Here is a 21,763-nt window from a genome sequence, read left to right on the forward strand (position 1 = left end):
TGTCCATCTTAGATCTCAATTAAAAACCACTAAAATTTCAGTCTTTGCCTTCGACTTAGCAAACTAATTCCTCTATATGCGACCATTATCACTACTAGGATGTAACAACAAACCTTAATTAGCATAACTAGAATCTCTAAATTAACAATTTACAGGAGATAATGTAAAGTCTTATTCACGTAATATCCAAGCAAAGCAACATTAAATTATTTAGTAGTTTCTAAACTTGGATGCACAAGTCTACTAATATAATATACTATGTTTTAGTTCATCAAGGATGATTTAATTCTTGGCATAAAGAGAAATTGTTGTGTAATCTTCTTTCAAATAGGAGTGCCACATAAGCTTACTTCATGTTAATAAGAATTTCAAAAGCGGTGTTATTTATGTATTTTTTATATGGAGACCCAATTGAAGGAATAAGAGAAATCTATCAAATGATTCTCATAAGATTTGATATGTAGACCACAGGGATCTAAGATGAGGAGATATGCGACCTAAATCTCTTTGCTTATAGTAACACAATCATTATAGTCGTATAGATAGTCTAGTTAGGAGTCGGGTTTAGAAGGTTCATTCATCTTACCTAATTTGTTTCAATTAAAATCTAACATCTACATACTAGTGTGAAGAATTTACATAAGACATTTTGTTCTTCAACATAAGACACTTTGATTTATGATGCAACCTTAATTTCAAAAGTTTTTTATGAAAAAAACTCAAAACATCTAGGTAAGATATCAGCTTTGTGGAGATCACAATTAAGGATGTTAATTAGTTGATGAGTTCAACACAGGCTAATGGTTATTTTTTCGGCTTGCAACACTTGTTATCGAGCTCAAATTTAAAGTTCATTTTCATAAGTTGAGTTGAACATATAAGCTAGTGGTTGCTCGGCTTGCAATTAAGCTCAGGCTTCAAACTTAAAAGTTCATTTTAACTCAATAAACCAGGTAAATACACAATCTTGTTAACTACAACGCATAAAATTTTCCCAAATTAGTCGAGTTGCTATTTGCCTATTTCTACTAATCATCTTTCAAAAATCTTCACAAAAGTAACAACGAGACCTTTGAGAAGACATTTTAAAAGTTGAAAACTTTATTAAAATTTCTTTAAAAAGAGAAAATGCAGGATTTGGTGGAGCCAGTGGCAATGATAATCAAATGATTAAAATGAATCAAAGAATGATTAAAAGCACCTTCTAATGGCAGGTGCCATAAAATCATAATGCAACAACAAGTATATAATGTTAATTATATATAAATATATGAAATAAAATTCAGATACAATACTTATTTGTATATGACAATCATACATCTAAACAACTTGAATAGAAGAATTTCTATATATACATTGTATAATATTATGGTATAATATTATGAGTACAAGAATATTTTTTGAATTATTAAATGTTTAATAAAATTCTTTGAGCTCTTCTATGAGAAGTTAATTCACATGTTAGTCTCATGCATCTCTTAAGGGCAATCTTCCCCTTATTTAAACCCCTCTTACCACCTCCCCCATTCTCACTACACCCATTTCTCCAACCAAGCAATTAACCATCTCTCTCCCTCTCTCTCTCTCTCTTTCTCTCTCTAAAAACTCGTTCGTGATTTCTCTCTCCTCTTATTATTGCTAATACATCTCCTTTAGTCCTTTGAACACCTTTGATATACAAACAACCTAACTAATACTTCAACTCTACTAATTATATTACCATTATGAATCCGGTAAGCAATGCCGCTTTCATAGCCAAAACCACCTCGGCCAACCACGAAGAATTCTTCGCTAAGCGATGTGTGTGGGTGAATGGACCGGTGGTAGTTGGTGCTGGCCCTTCAGGGTTAGCAGTGGCTGCAGGGCTTAAGGAACAAGGTGTCCCCTTTATCGTGCTTGAGCGAGCCAACTGCATTGCCTCGCTATGGCAAATACGTACCTATAACCGCCTTAAGCTTCACCTTCCTAAGCAATTCTGTCAGCTTCCTAATTTCCCTTTCCCTGATGACTACCCTGAATACCCTTCAAAAGACCAGTTCATAAACTACCTTGAGTCTTACGCTAAGAAATTCGACATACAACCTCAGTTCAATGAGTCAGTGCAGTCTGCTGAGTATGATGAAACATGTGGTCTTTGGAGGATTAAGACCGCTTTGGGTGCTGATAACTGCACCAACAAGCGCGAGGTTGAGTATATATGCCGGTGGATTGTGGTTGCCACCGGCGAAAATGCTGAAAAGGTGGTGCCCAAGTTTTTTGGGTTCCATGAATTTGGTGGTGATATTATCCATGCATGTGAGTACAAATCTGGTGAGCAATACCGCGGCAAAAAAGTTATGGTTGTAGGGTGTGGGAATTCTGGGATGGAAGTTTCTCTTGATCTTTGTAACCATGATGTTCAACCCTTACTTTGTGTTCGTAGCTCGGTAAGAACATAAACTGAAAAAAACTTTGAATTCTTAAGAAAAATATGTGTTAGGCTTAAACTGACCAAGTAAAATTTATTTGAATTTCAACAGGTTCATGTACTGCCTAAAGACGTACTGGGGAAATCGACATTCGAGTTGGCAATGACACTATTGAGGTGGTTCTCACTGCGTACAGTTGATAAGATACTGCTGTTTCTAGCAAGTTTATTGCTCGGAAACACAGACAAATACGGTCTAAAAAGGCCGGAAGTTGGTCCAATGGAGCTGAAGAATACAGAAGGAAAGACCCCAGTGTTGGACCTTGGTACATTTGGTAAAATCAGATCAGGACAGATTAAGGTTGTTCCTGGTATCAAGAGATTTGCCAGAGGTAAAGTCGCCTTTGTCGATGGAGAGATTCGTGAGGTCGATTCCGTTATCCTCGCTACTGGGTACCGCAGCAACGTTCCCCTATGGCTGAAGGTGAGGATCAAAATTCATTCAAGTCATTTTTTTATAAGATTTTTTCATGTCTGGTAACTGAGATTTTCTTGGATTTTTTTTTCTTTCTTTAAACTGTTAGTTATCATAGGATAAAAACAGAGGCTGCTATATTTTTCTTCCTTTTTACTTACATTTTGTCTTTCACAAAAATAAATTCTTATTTTTTAACTAGTAGATCTGAATTTCAAGGAAAAAAATTAAAATGATATAAAAATGACTGCCAGTTTGGATCTTAAAATCAAGGGAATAAAATTAATGGTGGGTTTGTCAAACATTTAAATAATGACCTTAGCCATGTAACTTAAGCACCCCAACCGTAGGATGTTGGAGTCTTGTCTGGTTTGACTTTACAGAAGTTATTACAGCATTTTTCTGAAGAATTGTCAACTGATTTCTTTTTTCATTCTTGCTTCTTTAGGAAAGTGATTTCTTTACCAAAAATGGATTCCCGAAAGCGCCATTCCCCAATGGCTGGAAAGGAAATGCCGGATTATACGCAGCCGGGTTCACAAAACGAGGATTATCCGGTGCATCAGAAGATGCCATCAGAGTAGCAGAAGACATTGGAAAAATCTGGAAAGAAGAAACCAAGCAAAAGAAGCCTCCTGCTGCTTGTCATAGGCGGTGTATTTCGCAGTTTTAAGATAACAGCAGCAAATACAACTAAAACTTGCGAAACTAAACATTGTTCAGATAACTTCAAATTCTTTTTTTACTTCTTTTTTGTGGATTTTTGTCTGATTTAGGCAGTTGTTCAGTTCTGATAAAACTACACAAATCAGGTTGCATAGACATTTTATTTAGGAACACAAAGCTCACAAAGCAGCCCTCTTCCTTAAAAGAACCCAGTCTCTAAATATTAGGGGCACCTTTTTGTATAGAGGAAGATGAGGCTTTTTACTTTTTTTTTTTTATTTATTTTTCTCTTTACTGTGTGAAATACCTTGGTGTAACAATGAAAAATTATAATCAAATTTATAATTGCCTCTTATACATAATATATTTATTGGAGAACTTCATTTCTATCAGATTCTTGATGACCAGATTTGATAGTATCAGACATTCAGACTAATAGAACTGACTTGACATGATTGACCGAACTGGCGAACTCGATTATAAAAGTTAAACTAAATTGTAACCAAGATTACATGTAACAACGATTATGACTCAAATTGAAAACTCATGTTACCAACACTGATTAGTGATGAACTGATTATCATACCAGCCTAGATCTTGACTCCAACCGACCTGAAAATGACCTGAATGGCAGCATATCACTTAACTAAGCTCCAAACTAGACATTACTATCATCGAGCAACTTATCTTCTTAACCAGACGAAAAAGAATAAAAACACTAAAAGTTTACAGTGTACCAGTGGGTAGAAGCCTCAAAGATAGATATGAACAGCTTGGACATGAATGCAACTAAAGATGGGCAATACCTGAACAGAAGAGGGGCTGGCCCATTCCGTTCAGTAAGACCCATGGTTATTCTGTGCCTGAGAAAGACTGTCAGTTCAAGCTTGATAGTGATCTTAAGGTGGAAACCAAGCAAACACTAGGGTAGTAATGTCTCTGATGTTGCATGTCACATGCTACAGAGCCCACCAAAATTTTTTGACATTCATCTATGGACAGTCCCAAGTGCAGAAAATTTCCCAGTCAGAAAGTGATGCAGCTGATTCAGAGTTCCCACCTGCTATTACATTTTATGCATTCCATTCCCCACCTGTCTCTAAAAATAGAATGTTTTTCACCTCCCTATAGTCGACCGAAACAAGAAAAATCATCAATTTCGTGTTTATGAGGAAGTCAGTACACAGGTAAATAAATGCAGATAGAATTTAAACTCAAGGTATGGGGTATAAATTTCTAAAGGCCATATATATCATTCTGGGTGTTAAATCATTTCAGTTGTAAGAATTCCTATTGGATTAAAACTGATGTACTCGGATTCCACCCCCATCCCAAAGTAGTTGTCAACTAAAGAATGAAAACTATCCCCTTTGCATGCTCGCAGTCAAGCTCACAGCAAAATCTCTCAATCCAGAAGTTATATATGACTTCAGTTGTAGGAGCGCTTATCGGATGCACTTTTAAACTATTCTAGAAACTGACTAATTAAATTACGATAGCATATTTAGATTAATCATTTCTCATAGACTCCACAATAACAGCAAACAGAGCCATTTATCGTCGATAACTCCTGAGGACTACCTTGATCAGTTAACACCAGAGAAATATGAATATTTTACTTAGGAAGCTCCATGGTAAATTGATAAATGTACAAAGATTTTCAAAAAAAAAAACATTATAGCAACCCCAAACGATTTTTACCAATCAAGTTGCCCAACACCAATAAATTTGAGTATGGTCCAGCGTTAAATCCTTCATTTCACCTCAATTATTTGTAGCAGATCTTTGATAGTACGTCATGGGAATGGATAATTGACAATTCAATATAGACCCAAAATATGAAAATTCATCATAAAATAGCCTAGTCTAACACTTGAATACTCACTCATGTCTAAAACAAGTAGCCGAATATAGATAACACAAGCACCGACTTCATACTCTGGTTTTCTAACCTAAAGCTCACAGTTTATCAGTCAAACAGACCAACAGAAGCTTCTCAACTCTCCAATGAATGGTGTAAATACATCAGCCACTAAGATCCTTTCACCGACGTCACTCCTCATCCACAATTTCTCACTACTGAAAACAGAAAATTCCATGTTTTGTCCCATATTCCCAGAAAACGCCAATAACAGTATACAATAAATACTCCTATAATCAGTTTAACCGTCAGCCAACAAATATAATACAATCAAAATTATTCTTCTTTATTGTACAGACTTTACTTTAAATGATTACAAAAAATGGTAAACAAAGAAGAAGAAGAAACAACAGAAGACAGAAAATAAAAATGAATAAATTAATTTTAAAAAAGGGCAGTGTAGAAATAAAAGAACCCACATGAGACCCATGCTGTTTGACTCAAATCTGCAGAAGAGTTCACTCCATGTCTCCCTTCACAATCCTTTTACCACGACACATTAAAAACTTTGTCATAAAAATAAATGCTGAATTATAAACTTTGAACCTTCTATCTCTCAATGTCATCTAGTGCTTTCAGCTGCAGGTTATATGTATATCTCAGGAAAGGACAAAAGGCAATCTTTGACAATCAATTCTTCTTAACCAACTCTTTCTCGACCAGGTTTAATAATTCTTACGAAATAATATGATTCTACATTCAAGATATTGTTGTGAACGAGAATATATGGCTAGGAAAGCTGGCTAGATAAGCTAATAACATTACATAATCAATAAGCTTATTGATTGATTCAACAAACAAATCGCCTCCTGTTGAGGAAGGCCTGGACTTTGGAGGAGAGAGTGGCTAGAAATATTTTTTTACCTAAGTCTTCAATACAACATAAGACAGTCTACTAGCTAAGCAAGTCTATCCAAATGTCATAGCATGCACAAGACAGATTGACAACATTTGAGCAATGATAAGTTCAATGGATTGCATAAGGACCAAATCCTACCAAAACCAGACATATACAAATGCTGAATACTTCAAACTTCTACATCAGAAGTTGGCAACAGTACCACCTATTTTTGCTCAATAATGAAGTCTCTACCTAGTCTTTTTGGTTAAGGTCCAAGGTACATAGGCATTCGGTTCAACTTCTGCTGCTGAAAAGATGTTGGAGCAAGGCCGATAACAACAATTTATATAGTTTTTGAGATTTTTGACACTAAGGTAGTTTTCAAATTTTTATACTTCCTACGTTTTTTTATTTTAAATCACAACATTTGGATTTACACTTTTTACACACTCGTTTGATAGTCTTTTGTGATTTATACATTAAAATAATAGTCATGTAGGATCTTGTTAGAGTTGTCCCAAAATATGCTTTCATAACATCAACTTATTCTAATTTTTACACGATATAACTTAAGGTAATTATGTTATAAAATGTGCATTGACAAGCGTGAAATCTCCAACATTGCAATTAAAACAAAATAGAGAAAGAATTACTGTAATACAAATTGTATTTGTCTGAAATATCAATTTGTACATCCAAACTACATATCACTGATTAAGAACAACTAAAAATGCCATACAGACATACAGTTCTACAAACTCTGATACCTTAAAAAGCAATCCTCTAAAATCTATCAAATTTCATGCTGAAGCAGGGTATTTTTATTGGCACATGATATTAACATTCCCTCTCAACAGTGTATTAGAAATTCTTCAATTCTTTTCCTCCATTTCCTAATTCAGATTTTGATACCTAAGCTAGCAAAACAACAAAATCTCAACCTCCCATTTTTTCCCCTTGATGCATTCCCAACCATTCATCTAAGAGGTGGACCAACCATATTTTACACCCCATCTCCTCGACCTCACCCCAACTGAACTCAGTTCCGATTCTTCAAAAATATTAGAGATAAACTTGAAGCCAGCTAATTTGAAATCTCTTCTGATTATAGAGACAGGCACGTAGAGAACTGAACTAGCAAAAAGGGTCTATTTTGAAGAATTTGGGGTTGGATATGGAATAAGTATTGTCAATAAGACAATGCTCATTTGGCTAAGATGAGACTAATCAATAGGAATATAAGGCTCGAACTCTTATTCCCATGTTTTTGTCAGCAGGGGATGCCCGGATCTAGACCTAGCATTCTAACAGTCAAAGGACAATCTTGTTATTGGTGAAAAGAAGGATGGTGAGTATTGGTAAGAGTACTTCTATTAAATAGTTATTTATCAGCAAATTAAGCAGAATTTCAACAGTATCTTAAATAACATCAAAAATCCCTTGTAAATAGCTTTTGAAACGCCAGTTTCCAATCTGCATGCTCAAATAATTATGCCACAATGGGAAATTAAAGTGTTTCACCTAGATGGTATTTCCTTCATACTGAAAGGTTTCTTTCTTTAGTTATTTTCACAAGTTCACCATTAATAATATAACACATTAATGGCAGGCACATAGGCCTTAACACAACTAAACAATCGCTGCCAGCATATGATTACATAAAACTGTCAATTACATCCACACTTGTGTCTTAGCATTCAGTACAAAAAATTAGAATTTATATGCGGAGAACATTTACAGTGAGTATTTTCAATTGCAGATTCAGAGGACTTTAAATTATGGATCATAATAAAGAATACACAGAAAAACAGGTTCAAACAGGACATGGACACTAATCATGAATTCATGACAGAATTTGGGAAAAGAAATTGTGATAGCATAATGTGCTTTTAGAAGATAAGCCTTTCTATGTACAAGTAAAACTAACCAATAAAAAAAAGTAGTACAGCTGCATAACTAGGCCAAAACGGAAAAAAATACTTTTCCAGAAGAATGTTTCATGCTACACATTGGATTAACTGACCTAGATTAATGAACTCACATGCTAAACCTCTGGATAAGCAGAATTGTTCTGTTTAATAATATATTATCCACTCCTTGATCTGGAAATCATCTTGTCAATTTCACCAGTGTTATTGTACATCTCAACAAGTTTCCTTGCGTATGAAGGTACATGCTTAGTGGCCCTGGTTTCAATGCATATTTTTAGTACCATGTGTACAATAATCCCTTTAAGGATTAGGACAATATATTAAATACTCACGGACTCACCTCTCCTTCCCCCAGGCACGATTTACATGCAGGTAGTTCCGAATGGTATGATAATCAAGTGAGTAACGGGCAAACTCCAAACCTTTTGGCCCAATCTGGATAAAGAAATAAGTGAAAAATGGCCATTGCTAGTACCTGTAACCCTAAAGGTGTAATGAAGGATACTTACAAAGTTAAGGACAGCTGAAATCAGATTTCCAATAAATTTTGGAGCAGGCTGAGAAGGCCCCATCCCTGCAAAAAAGGAGGAAAATTAGCTAGAGTCAATCAACTTCAAATTCTGCTACTGGAGAAGGATATGCATTAAGCTGTAAGAACTTATAAATCAAAAAGCCTATATTCCCTCTAAGCCATTGGATCCCCAGAAACACCACTATTCTCCAAAGGATATAAAAATAATAATAATAAAAAAAATAAATAAAAAATAAAAAAAGGTCTTTCATCCTTTTCTTTTTTTCTAGATTCATCAAAATTCTGAAAGTGCAATAGATTTTTGTTTCAGCAAAATGGCCAATAATTTTACGTTACGTTTCAGCAATTATATAGAATAACACTAACACTCCTTTCCCTTAGCTTGTGAAGTAAAAGACAATGATTGTGGCTCTCATAGCTCAACACCATATAATACATACCAAATTTAGCATCATCATCTGCTTTAACAGTCTCCACTACAAATGGACGCCTATTTCCCTGAACACCAGAATTAGAACAAAAACCCAGTTGTTGAGAAATTTACGAAAACAAAAAACGCTCTAAAACAGCTTGAAGATAGTTTGGAACGTACACTGCTCATAGTGGGAGTAATTTCTATGAGGTTTTCAATGAGGCTCAACATCTCTCTACCACGTTCATTCCTGTAATAAATGACAACATTTATAAGAAAAAAAGATCTAATTTTGTTGCTTTTATATCAGAGACTATTTATCACAAACCACAGTTACAGAAGAAAACATGCCTTGTAAGCATGCATGAACTGAAAAGACAATTAAGAAAGGGGGGTGGGGAGTGTGGTGAATGGTGAGGTATATAGGAGAAATTATATGATCCTTAAAATGTGGGACGGATATATTGGAAAATACTAACATTCCTTACCACACTTAAAATAGAAATAAAAGCATACGCAAGAAAATGCTAAGCTTTATTTATAATAACTAGGAAGGATGTTTTCCTTCCTTTCGAAATCATTGTGGACAAGCATTCAACTGCTAAAGTCTACACACCCACTGCCACTGCACTAAGCATGCTTAGTTTCTTTGTATTTGATAAAGTTTACTGTGTTAGTTTTCCTTACTAACCAACTTTTACAGGGTTTACTTGAACCCTTACTGAATGTAAGATAGTTCCAACCCTTTTTTCTATAGGGTAAGGGGGGAAGGGGGTCAACGGGTATTCTAAGCATGTAGCCTACGATATCTGAGACACAACTGAGGAGGAAATTTCACTCACCTTACAGTGACATACTGTGGATGTTGTGTCATGCTGGTGCCAGAATACTTTGGAACTCCCATATATCCTACTACCAAATCCTAATACCACATGAAAATTTCAAATATCAATATAAGATACAAACTTGAACGTATCTTTCAAAAATAAACAAACAGTATTCTGATTAATCAATATTCATAACCATACCCAGTTAAAAAGAAAAAAGTAACTATAAAAAATTACTAAACAAGTATAACTCATACACACAAAAAAGTAACATGATTATGTTAAGACCTATAGCTCAACATCTTTCTGACAAATAGATACTCACCGCCAATGCATTTGTGTAGTCAAAACAACTGCAGGAAGACAGTCACATATCAGAATGATTGGATGGAAGAAATTTTGGAAGCATACACTGCATAGTTTATAGCAGAATACAAGATAAAATTAGTCATTACAGCAACAAGACATGTAGCTAGCCACTTAGCCATTACCTATAGCAGGATGGGGCAATGACATCAACCAAATCATTGGCTGGTAGACAGAAGTATGGGACCTGTTTGATATAGAAGATTAGACTATATAGGTAGTGCATAAACCAAGATGATATCTCATGATGCTGATGGTTCAAGAATTTCATCTTACTTCTTCAATATGGCCATCCAAATGCTTCAAATGGACCTAGCATAATCAATGAAAGATTGTATTAATGGAGGATACTAGTAGCTACTTATTTCTGCTCAGTCTATCTTCAGCAAGAAACCTAAACAAAGTTAGAATACCAAGCAAGAAAACGAGAGCCACTGAACCTTTGTCAAGAAATGTGAATGAGCACATTTTAAGGTCAGCAGCAGCACATGAACATGGAAATTCACAACAATTCGGCGAATAAATTAATGAAAATATTAGAACCTTGTAATCTTGCATGAATTCATAATGAAGCACTGTGTCTGGGTCGCTGCTTGCAGCTCTTAAAAACTTGTCCAGTCCTTCTCGTGTTCCATTGTCCACTGTTGACAAGAGAGGGTGAAAAACACAGATAACCTATCTGCCCACAATTTTCAGATAAGGACACTTAATGTGACCTAAGCTCACAGATATGGAAGCTCCTGATCAATTTAGAATGAACAAAAATGGCATCAATCTAATCTAATGAAAAGCCAACAAGCATGTGTAGCTCAAAGTTTCATGTAATGGCACCATGTACTGAAATTATGGGGCCAATAATGAATTGATCAGCATCTCAGATAATAAAACAATTAAAACATCTAAGACTATGTTCTTTTCACCTGGAATAGTGTTTTGGACTAGATTTTTTAAGGTATGGTTTGGACTAATATGAAATTTTCTGTTCTACTCTTGTCTAATATTATCTCCCACTTTGACTGAACTTTGACCCTAAATTCAAGTTAATAGAAAGACAAAAAAATTATCAAATGGGATCTTGTTAGATCTACCTCAATGTGTGTTTTCAAAATATCTATTCGGAATTAAAGATACTTAATAAATGGAAAAAAGAGGTTTGAATCTCTTTGGTCAGGTTGAATATGGTTTGACTTTGACAAGAAATATAAGTTCGTGAAGACATGACAGCTATGTTACACAGACTAAACATTATATATCAAGTAGCTGTGTTGGTCTGTTGGATAATCAATACATAGATGTGGATAGGACACTTCAACCCTAAGCCAAGTCGGACACTTGGATACATACTTGTGTCAGACATGGGTACCCAAGTACGAGCAACATAGGAAGAGAGTATATCCTAAACCATAAAGCTACTGCTCAAATGAAGATGACAACAGAACACAGATTTTCTAACAGGGGTTGAGTAAAAACCTAAGCATACTGATTCAAACCCTCTCCATATAACACAAAAATAAAAATGATAATAAAAATTAAATATAAACCCATCCCAAAAAAGTCCTGACATAAGATCACTCACCGCAATTGGTGCCAAGAATATACAGTTTTTCCAAATTCAAATATTTCTCCACCGATCTCAGTGCTGCAGTTAAGTTATCCTGCATATCAGTCCTAAGTCATGAGAAATCATATGAAGATAAAGCTTGCTAAGTTCTGGAGGAGAACACACCTTGCACTTGACAGCCAACACCACAGAAGAGAAGACGCTTTACACCAGATGCCTGTCAGATCCAAAACATTACTAGATAAATTCTGCACGTTCAAGGATTCCCATTTTCTTACTTATATTAGAATAACATTAGAACACTACTCCCTCTATTTCAAAGTGATTTTCCCAGTTGTCATTAGTGCATTACACAAATATGAGACATATAAGCACGATTCCATACTAAATTATAGTGGAGCATTATATTACTAATCATGTGATAAGGTATGAGTAATATTTACAACACTAGAAAACAACAAACTTGTATTCATAGTTCCATCCATACTTATGCCTTGTTTAGTCCTTCTCTTTTGTATTTAGCTAAGTCTAAAAGGTATATCAAAAGGTAGTACACATCAATATATTTCTCAACACAATGTAGGTTTTGCCTTTGCTTAGAAGCAAACATCTTCTTAACATATTTTACTTGAAGAACTTGGGAAAATCGAGGAAAAAGAAATACTTTGCTAAAGCTATTAAAAACTTATCAGGCACCTCAACTAGGGCAAGTGTGTCAAGATTTGGAGACAAAGTTGGCTTAACACCTTTCGCTGCAATTACTTCATCTGGTGTCCTGTTCAACAGGGGGGAAAAAAATAAACGACAAGCTGAAAATACAAGCAAACAGCTGATATAAGCAACAAGGGTGCGCAAAGAAATTTTATCTTAAAGTTAGGATGTCTGATCCAATTTTTATATCTGAATTTGTTGGATTGGATTCAGATTGCATTTGAAAACATTCGGATATGGTTTGAAAATTATTTTTAAAATAAGACAGAAAAAGCAAAAGCCTAGCATTGCAAGCACCATGCCCCACTGGCAACCTCATACATTACACAGTCAGCTAAATTATTTGACGTTATTATATACTCCATAATATGCTAAATTGTTGTACAAATTTCCTTTCACTTGGTATTTTTCATATAAATCAAGTTTTTCTTTTGTTTTGGCAATCATTGAAGTTGACAAACATTAAACTCTAGAAATTTAGCAAGTAACAAGAACACTAGGGGGGAGGGGAACACTTAATTGAGTTCTGATCTGATATCTGGTCAAAATTTTGATCCAAAATATTTGGATATTTGAAAATACGAACTGTATAGGATATCCCGTTTGGCCATCCCTAATATGCAATGCAGAATAAATTTCCAAAGAAAATCATTGATAGCATAGCATTTAATGAAAATACCTAGCTAATACAGGCCTTGGACTGAATCTATCCTCTGGATCACTGCAAAGAAAAACATGGACAGTTAGAGCACTAGTGATCATGAAAACAAAATAAAACCACAAGTTGCTATTAAGCTACACATTTACCTCTGCACGCAGATAACTGCTTCAACCAAGCCTGCTTTAAGCATTTCAACAGCAATAGTTGTCACTATACCCGTCCACTGTGCTCCTGTTAATAGCAAAATCAAACACCAGTCCATCAGAATAGGAATACTCTCGGTATTGCAAAAAAGCCACAACCACCCCACCTCACCCCCCCCCCCCCACCCCCACCACAAAAAAATAAATTAATAAATAAATAAATACATTGAGGACAGGCTTTAATTACCAAAGAATATATCTACATTTTAATTGAGCAACAAGTTGCTGTTCAAGGCAATCTGCCAATTCAACAAAACAACAAAGAAGTAGTCTACCACAAAATGAACTTCATCACCAACTTACATCATTTGATACATATTTAAATGACTTTATTTTAGATCAATAAAATTTCATAATGGAAAATTTGTGAGGTATAAGGGAGCTAAAATATCAATTTCTTCTTTTCTTGTAAAGAACCAGAAAACAGGAACAACCAGCTTCAATCATATTGAAATAGACAAGATGGTCAGAAAATTGATAGATACATCATTGATCAGTATTAAAGTCTTCAATGTTTAGCAAAGCCATGGCATCATTCAGAGGATAATAGTTACCTTCGACAGGTTTTATTTTACGAGCATACAATAGATCCTCATAGACTCCTAGATATGTCTCATCAAGGGAATCCTCTTTCCTGCCTCTCCCATGGACCAGGGGCTCCAAAGTCTAGGAAATAAAAGAAAGCAAATTAGCTAATCAGAATGGATTTGTATAGCAGAGCATGTGAAGACACTTAAGACTTGCAAAAAAATGATGGAATTCTATGTCAGTCACTGTGAAGTGACCTGAGAAAGTGTAAAAGAATGTCCACTTTAGTAATTAATACTAACTTTTAAGGTAGTTCTGCTCCAGGTATGAGAGCAAGAATCTGAAAGGATGAAGATAACAGACCAATCATCAAAGATAAAAGGAACAAAATGTAGCAAGAATTGCCATATGCCCACTTTACTGATTTAACTCTGGTTGATTAATCTAGTATCATAAACAGCTCAAACATTTTCATGCTGTTAACATTCAGATTCTAATTCAGCTCTATATGGCAAGAAAAAAGTAGCTTATAGTTTTCTCAGAAAAGTCACTTGTAAAAAGCTAGATCAAAAGTTAAAGATGGAGAGAACACCTTCATCAGTCAATGCATATATGCCACTAGTCAATCATTGGGAGCTCTTATTTCCTTATTACATTGAGGAAACTATGGAAATTTAGCTAATAAAATTCCTTTTCTATCATAAACCATGATCTAAACAGATTAAACTAGCTATAGCCCAAATTTCGATACCTAAGACTCTTAGTTAGCACTATGGGACATGATTAAAGCAGTAGGGAGGGGTGAAAATGAAACAAGACTACCCTTAAGGGACTTAAGCTTGGCTACGTGAAAGTACAATCAAAATGCAACTTGCAAGACTTAATTTAAGCTTAAATACAAGCTAATTTTTTAATTAATATTTCAACCACAAGTCTACGCTAGAGGTTAAAGTACCAAGATTGGTTTTATATTCCATCACACTCCCTCACATCACACTCCCTCACATGAGAGCTTTTTGGGCTTAAAGTGTGGATGCAAGGCCTTCTAGTCATGCCCAACACTAAATATATCACTTTAAAAATAGAAGGTGGATAAGATGAAGTCATATATTTTTTGTCATGTTGTTTCTTGATACCATGTCAAAGGACTAAAGTCTTATTCTCTAAACCTTATTTTGGTTAAACTAAAACTATTTTGGCTAAAATTAAATTAATTTTACTGAATCTAAATTATTTGTAATCATTAAAACTTTTTTTTATTGGTTCTTTGTTATTTTTGTTCTTTATATTTACTAAATTTTAATGATTAAAACTTAGTGTTAATGAAAAGAGCTTAATTTTGCTGAATTAAACTTATTTTTACTCAACATAAATTATTTTTTACAGAGCCTAAATTATTTTTACTGAATATTCAAAAGCTCATGAATTAGGATAATTTTCGAAAAGCATACTTTTGCGAAGGGTCAGGACATGGAGTTAAGGGCAACAAGTAACAAACTTGTGAAAGTAGATAATATCAGCGAATATACCCATGATAAATCAATAGTTAGTTGATTTTAGATATGGGGAATCATGATTTTGATGTAAGGTTTTGTTTTGGGAACGGTCACAATATTATGAAAACAAAAATGATGTATTGATCACAGGCGGTGTTAAGGTTGTCGCAGTACAAATTTAATTTCAAAGTCTTTATAGGATTTTATAATAATTATATGCTACTGTATAATAGTAGTTACTATTAGAGTAGACTATTAGAGGCACACATCAATTATTGAAGAGACATGGGAAATCTTTCACTATATCTCCAAATTGCAAGTAACTTTTGAGTGAAATACGGATGTACGGATGGTATAGGGTTGCAACGTTTGCTAAAACTAAGGTGGCCGACGCACGCATCATAGCTAGCCATATTCTGGAATCTTTTTAAATTTGGCTTTATGTTACAACTTTAGTTTTAAATGGTATAATTGTCTAAACATAATTTATAAGAGTTATCTCAAATTTTTTAAAAGGTAGAGAAAAAAAGGCCAAAAAAAAACAAGCCAAAAGGCTACAATGGTAAAAACAAAAGGAAAAAATACAAGAAAAACGTGACACATGTGATTTGCATGTATAAATGGGGGTATACATGTAAGTAAACATTTTAAGGGATATAGATGGCATAAAACTATTCATAAGTGTTTGGTTAAACTTTTAATAAGGTAGGGATAAAGATGGAGAGTTTTACAGCACCCCAATTTTGTTAATTGAAAATACTTCACAATACAGCTAAACTGAAACGATGCGTTAGTAATTTTGAACCATGTGAGGAACATCAACACATTGGTTATACATAAATCATTCAACGTGTTCGAGAACAAAAGAAATATGCAATATTAAGGCTTGAGAGGCAAATTCAAGTCCTATTTAATTCAATTCCTAGCATCAATTTACAGCACATACACAAATTATTATAACAGTAAACAAAGTAACATCTTAGCCTGTCAAAAAGGAGCCACTTGGTAATAATAACTACTGCAAAGTTTAACAATAAATAAAGAAGAGAAGGAGCATACTTCTATTCTAGACATGCCATCTCCCAAGAAAGCACATGCCTCCTTCACATGAGCAATGTAATAGGTATCACAAAGTCCACATCGACTGCGCCATAAAAATTATTATAAAAATAAAAAATAAATAAATATAATAATAAATGTGTTAATCTTTTCCCAATAAGTTAATTTGACCTGAAAACTGAAAATAATAACAGAGAAACAACAGTCACATTAATTCATTCCGTTTCAATATAATAAGCCACATATAACTAATAGGGTCAAACCCTTAAATCACTTTTATCGTCAGTTTTTCAAAAATTGAATATCGTTACAATCTTTCCAACAGGTTATTTGGGGATAAATCCACCGTAACATATGAACAATACTCGCAATTAATCCTTCAGTTTCAAAATAATAGGCCGCATTTCACTTTTATCACTATAGTGACACTTATTAAACTTATTTTTTTGTAATTTAACTTACTGTAACAGATAAACAATAGTACCAATGAAATCCTTCAGTATTAAAATAATAAAGTAGTCCACATTTTACCTTCAGTGTCAAACCCTCAATCACTAATATCATTAATTTCATATTAAACAACTAGAATTCAAAACTATTCGCAATTTCTCATTAAATTAAACTTATTTGATACTTGTAATATTATTAATTACATATATACCAGTAAATCGTAGAGGTGCCAGAAACTAACACGGTCCAAGTTGACTAACCAATGGATCAGATGGACTCAACCCAACCACTCGCGTAGTATTATTAATTATATACATACGAGTAAATCGTAGAGGTGCCAAAAACTAACACCGTCCAAGTTGACTAACCAATGAATCAGATGGACTCAACCCGAACACTCGATTTGACAGCTCTATTGATGATTTCTCTCCAAACAGCAATTTCAAACGAATTATGAGAAAAGAGGAGAGAGAAAGGCGAAACCTGCAGTGATCTTTAGCAGGGTAAGTACCACCAGGAGGAATTGGTCGAGATTTTTCTCTCCAATCAGGTCGGATTTTCACGGATTTTGGATTCGGAGATTTAGAATTATCTGTCAAAATTAATAATTAAAGTGTGCTAAGAATTGATAATTGCTGCCACCGGAAGATGAGAAGGAGGATTAGGGAAGAGAGAGAACCTGGAGATGAAGAACAAGCGAAGATAGTGGACGGAGTGAAGGAAAAGGAAGACATGAGCACGGTCGACATTGTCATTCCTCAGCGTTGCGATTGTGGTTGTGGTTGTCCTAATTTTGAAGTTACCATCTCCAATTCAAAGTTACTTTAAATTGTTGTGTGTTGTGTGTTGTGTGTCTTGGCCTCTTGGGTTCGTGCCAAAACGTTATCCAAGGTGGTTATGGCTGAGGTGTCAAAACCGAAGTGATCTGTAACTGAATTGAACTTAACCCGAATCTGAATTTTGACACCTCTATTCATGCCCTGGTTTGATGGCTTATGGGATCATGATTGGTTTTGTGTTTGAACTTTAAAGTTATTGTTTCATGTTGTCAAAATGCTAATATGTTTACCTCGATAAAGTTAGTCTATTACTTTGCAAACATTTCGATGCACTAGTTTTATATAATTAAATATAAATAAAAATTAGTTTTAAAAAGTTGTATTATGAAACTTTATAATAATACATATCTAACAATATATTTCATGATATAATATGTTTTTATTACGTTTGTAAAATGTTATAGTCAAAGTTCAAATATAAATAATGAAAAAAGTTTAACGTGTCAATTAGTATGGGATAGAGGAAGTACTCAAGCAGTTACTGTGTCTACAAAGTAAATTAGAACATACATCCTATTACATTGGTAATTTTGCTATTTTTCCTTACAATAAAAGCACATACTTGATGAACAAAAGCACATAATATTATCTTTAAAGCAGGTAACTAAGAAAAGCACGTAAACAACAATTAGAGACGAATAATAGCCAAAAAAGTATAAACATCACTACGAAAACATTTAACCTTTTTTAAAAATACATCTATCTATTATTATATAAAAACTCAAACCATTATAGCAACTCTAATGATTGTAGCAAGGGACTTGCTTGCAATTTTCTCTAGCTATTAGCTTGACCATTGGAGCTAAAAAATACAATTAGCTTAGCCAAGCTAATTTGTTTGAGAAAAAGTTTTCAAAATTTTTAGAGTGTAATATATTAAAATAATTAAATTTATAAAACTAATTTAGAAAGCCAAAATTATTAATTAGCAAGCTAGTAGCTAACCATTGGGGCACAATAATAGCTACAGACAGAATTAGCTTGAAATCATATGTGGCATGACAAGCTAATTTGACAATTAGCTTACCATTGGAGATTCTCTTAGCACCAAGTGACACCCCTTTTTTAGTCTCTCATTTAAAAAATATATATATATATATTATTGCTAATTTAATTTATGTATTGAATGGTGTTTCTTTTATATTCTCCATGAAGGGAGGTACTAAATGCAGGGTATGATTTTATCTAAATGCAAGATAACTTAATTTTTAATAAATTTTATATTTTCAATGATACCCTTGTTTTAATCTACCATCTTTAGGGGTGGCAATATCATCCAAACCCGATGGATAACCATCCACCCGATCCAAATATGTCGATGAAAATCCGAACTTAAGCGGGTGACAAATGGATGATGGATGAGTCGTGATTAGGGGATTTTCCTCGCCCAACCACAGTCTGCCACGTGGACCAATCAGGTCCTGTCATGTGTCCGCCACATGGACCTGCCAGGGTCTGCCACGTGTCAGGCAGTAATCAGTCCAGCATGGACCAATCATGCCACGCCACGTGGCCCATGACATGCCAACCTGGAAAACGGCTACCAAGGCCCGATTTCCGAGGCAAGGCCCAATCAGTCCTAGGTTTACCTAAAACCTAGTATTGGGCACACACTTCGAGGCTATAAATACAGTAATTAAGCCTCCATTTAACACATTCAGAATTAATTACTCTCACCTAGAGAAGCCTAAACACACGTGCATACTATTTCTAGACCAGACTTAGCATTATTTGCACCTCCCGATCACTCCTCCCCCTAGAGGAACCAGATCACCCCTCTCTATTTTCCGCACCATTTACTCCACATACAAATACTAACTTGATCGTCGGAGGCGGAGCTCCCACCACCCAGAGTCTCCGTTGTTTTGCAGGTACAGGAGCAAGGATCCAGTTTCGGAATTGTAACTCTCCCGCAGGACATCAGAAAACCCCGAAACAAGTCGGGTGACGGATCAGGTCGGATTCGGGTGATGATACATCCAACCCATCACCCGATTCATCCATCCACCCGTTAAATTTACATATATAAAAATAAAAATAAATACTTTTTTAATAATATAATGTCCATTTGCAAGGTTTAGGAAGTAACATGTGCTTTTAAGTTAATAAAACCAAGCAAGTATTAGAAAGATATATCAAAGTTTTAATTAATTTTTCACTTTTTTCAAATCTTTATCTTAATTGTGAAAGTGCAAAATTGTATTTATATATATTTTATTTCACTCGAATTATCACCCGATCCACCCATGGATGATGGATGGATCGGATGTGGATGAAGGTAAATTAGGTGGATGGATGGATTGGGTGACGGATGGATCATTGGTGGATGGAGGCAAATGAAGCATCACCTGACCCACCTCTGATCCATTACCATCCCTAACAATCTTCCACGCCATACCTATTTAATCACCCCTAACATTTTACTTGTAAACCTATCTCAAAGTCTTCAACCATTCATTTGTTCGAACTTTGTAAGGCTTGATGAATGATGATGAACGTCATTTTGACAATTTTCTAAGGTACTTACGTTAATATGACTATTGGACAAATTTAACTTCTATGAAATATTTTTAGACACCTTCATTTTCAAGATCCTGATTTAATTTCGGTAAAAAAAATTTCAATTCTTCATCCTACTACCGACTATGATTTCTGGGACCTTCAGTTTACTACTGGCTATAATTTTCGGGACCTTCAGTTTACTATCGGAATGAATTTTCGGGGCCCTTCACTGCCTACCGGTTATAATTTTCGGGGCCCTTTACCACCTAATGGTTATAATTTCCAAGGCCCTTCATTTTTTACCGAATGAATTACAACTTCATTGTAATGCATGACAATAAAATCAAATTCATTGTTCAAAACTTTCAACCTTAAAAATACAAAACACAGAAGATAGACACAGTTTTTGGGGTTAAATAATAAATATATGTCTTTTCCATTCATTGACATGTAAAAGTTTTCTCAACTCTTATCTTTGCTGTACGTAATTAGCGGAATTGCCAAAATATCATACTTAAAAAATTCAACAATAGGAAAGCTTTCAAGCTTGTTCCTAAATGTATCATAAAAGAGAGAATAGATAATATGAGATGAAAAAGGGATTCTTAATAATGAGGAGAGGAATTAAGTTGGGTTGTAAAACGGATAATATAGTCTATAATATATCTAAATATTATTTTTTAAATTATGCATTTAGGTTATTTTGTATTGCCTTATTTTTTAATATATCTAATTTTATCTCGATTTTACTTTACCAAATTTGTGCATTACACGGGCTGAAGACTAGTTATTATATATATAACAAAAGTACATTACTACATGATAATATCACATTAAGTTATTGTTTTACCCATTTGCATATAAATCTAAATACAACTGGACGTAGCTTCTACCAATTGATAATATAATCAGGAGATAATTAAATGTTTTATTTTTTTTTTTTTTTGGGAAAAGATAAGAAGAAATAACATTAGGAAACCCTTCTCACGAGGGAAATCCCTAATGTGTCAGTTTGAAGTATGGAAGCTAAAATAGAGCAAGTACAATCATTAATTAACATTGATCTGCTACTAAACGTCCTGTCACCTTTTTAATACAAACCAACGATACCTTAATCCTCAAATTTTACATACTCCAATACTCCATCGTAATTGCTTTTTTTTCTTTTTATTCTACAAACTTAAATAACTACCGACACTTTTTTATTAACTTCTTAAATATACGATGTAAATTTCATAAACTACATAGCTCGATTAGCACGGTTACATTTTACTTCGTTAAACAACTCCTAGGCAAAGAAACTTATATATAATAAAAACATTAACTTCTAAAAAAACATGAAATTAATCAAATTGGCTATATTCCTAGCTTATAT

The 21,763-nt window shown here is 34.2% G+C and overlaps 2 protein-coding genes across 3 annotated transcripts; one reads left to right on the top strand and one right to left on the bottom strand.

Annotated features, from left to right (window-relative positions):
* The first annotated feature begins 1,380 nt into the window (after positions 1-1,380).
* On the top strand, positions 1,381-7,470 carry LOC110727346 (probable indole-3-pyruvate monooxygenase YUCCA3). Its single transcript, XM_021906911.1, has 3 exons — positions 1,381-2,426; positions 2,520-2,891; positions 3,331-7,470. Exons 1-3 carry the CDS (start codon positions 1,725-1,727, stop codon positions 3,553-3,555), a joined length of 1,299 nt encoding a protein of 432 aa, XP_021762603.1. The 5' UTR covers positions 1,381-1,724; the 3' UTR covers positions 3,556-7,470.
* Positions 7,471-8,077: 607 nt separating this feature from the next.
* LOC110727347 (7-hydroxymethyl chlorophyll a reductase, chloroplastic-like) lies at positions 8,078-17,902 on the bottom strand. 2 transcript variants are annotated; one of them, XM_021906912.1, is made up of 19 exons: positions 17,727-17,902; positions 17,531-17,639; positions 16,598-16,682; positions 14,069-14,180; positions 13,458-13,542; positions 13,330-13,371; positions 12,636-12,714; positions 12,105-12,156; positions 11,955-12,017; positions 10,922-11,019; positions 10,655-10,690; positions 10,504-10,565; positions 10,338-10,365; positions 10,028-10,107; positions 9,366-9,435; positions 9,214-9,271; positions 8,751-8,815; positions 8,582-8,676; positions 8,078-8,496 (listed from the first exon to the last, which is right to left on the bottom strand). In XM_021906912.1, the coding sequence occupies exons 1-19, from the start codon at positions 17,800-17,802 to the stop codon at positions 8,397-8,399; spliced, it is 1,395 nt and encodes a 464-aa protein (XP_021762604.1). In that variant the 5' UTR covers positions 17,803-17,902; the 3' UTR covers positions 8,078-8,396. The 2 variants fall into 2 exon arrangements, with proteins under 2 accessions (XP_021762604.1, XP_021762605.1); XM_021906913.1 differs by lacking the exons at positions 17,531-17,639; positions 17,727-17,902 and adding an exon at positions 17,259-17,501.
* Between the last annotated feature and the right edge of the window lie 3,861 nt (positions 17,903-21,763).

This window comes from Chenopodium quinoa, unplaced genomic scaffold (genome assembly GCF_001683475.1).
Source record: "Chenopodium quinoa cultivar QQ74 unplaced genomic scaffold, ASM168347v1, whole genome shotgun sequence".
Classification (NCBI taxonomy): domain Eukaryota; kingdom Viridiplantae; phylum Streptophyta; class Magnoliopsida; order Caryophyllales; family Amaranthaceae; genus Chenopodium; species Chenopodium quinoa.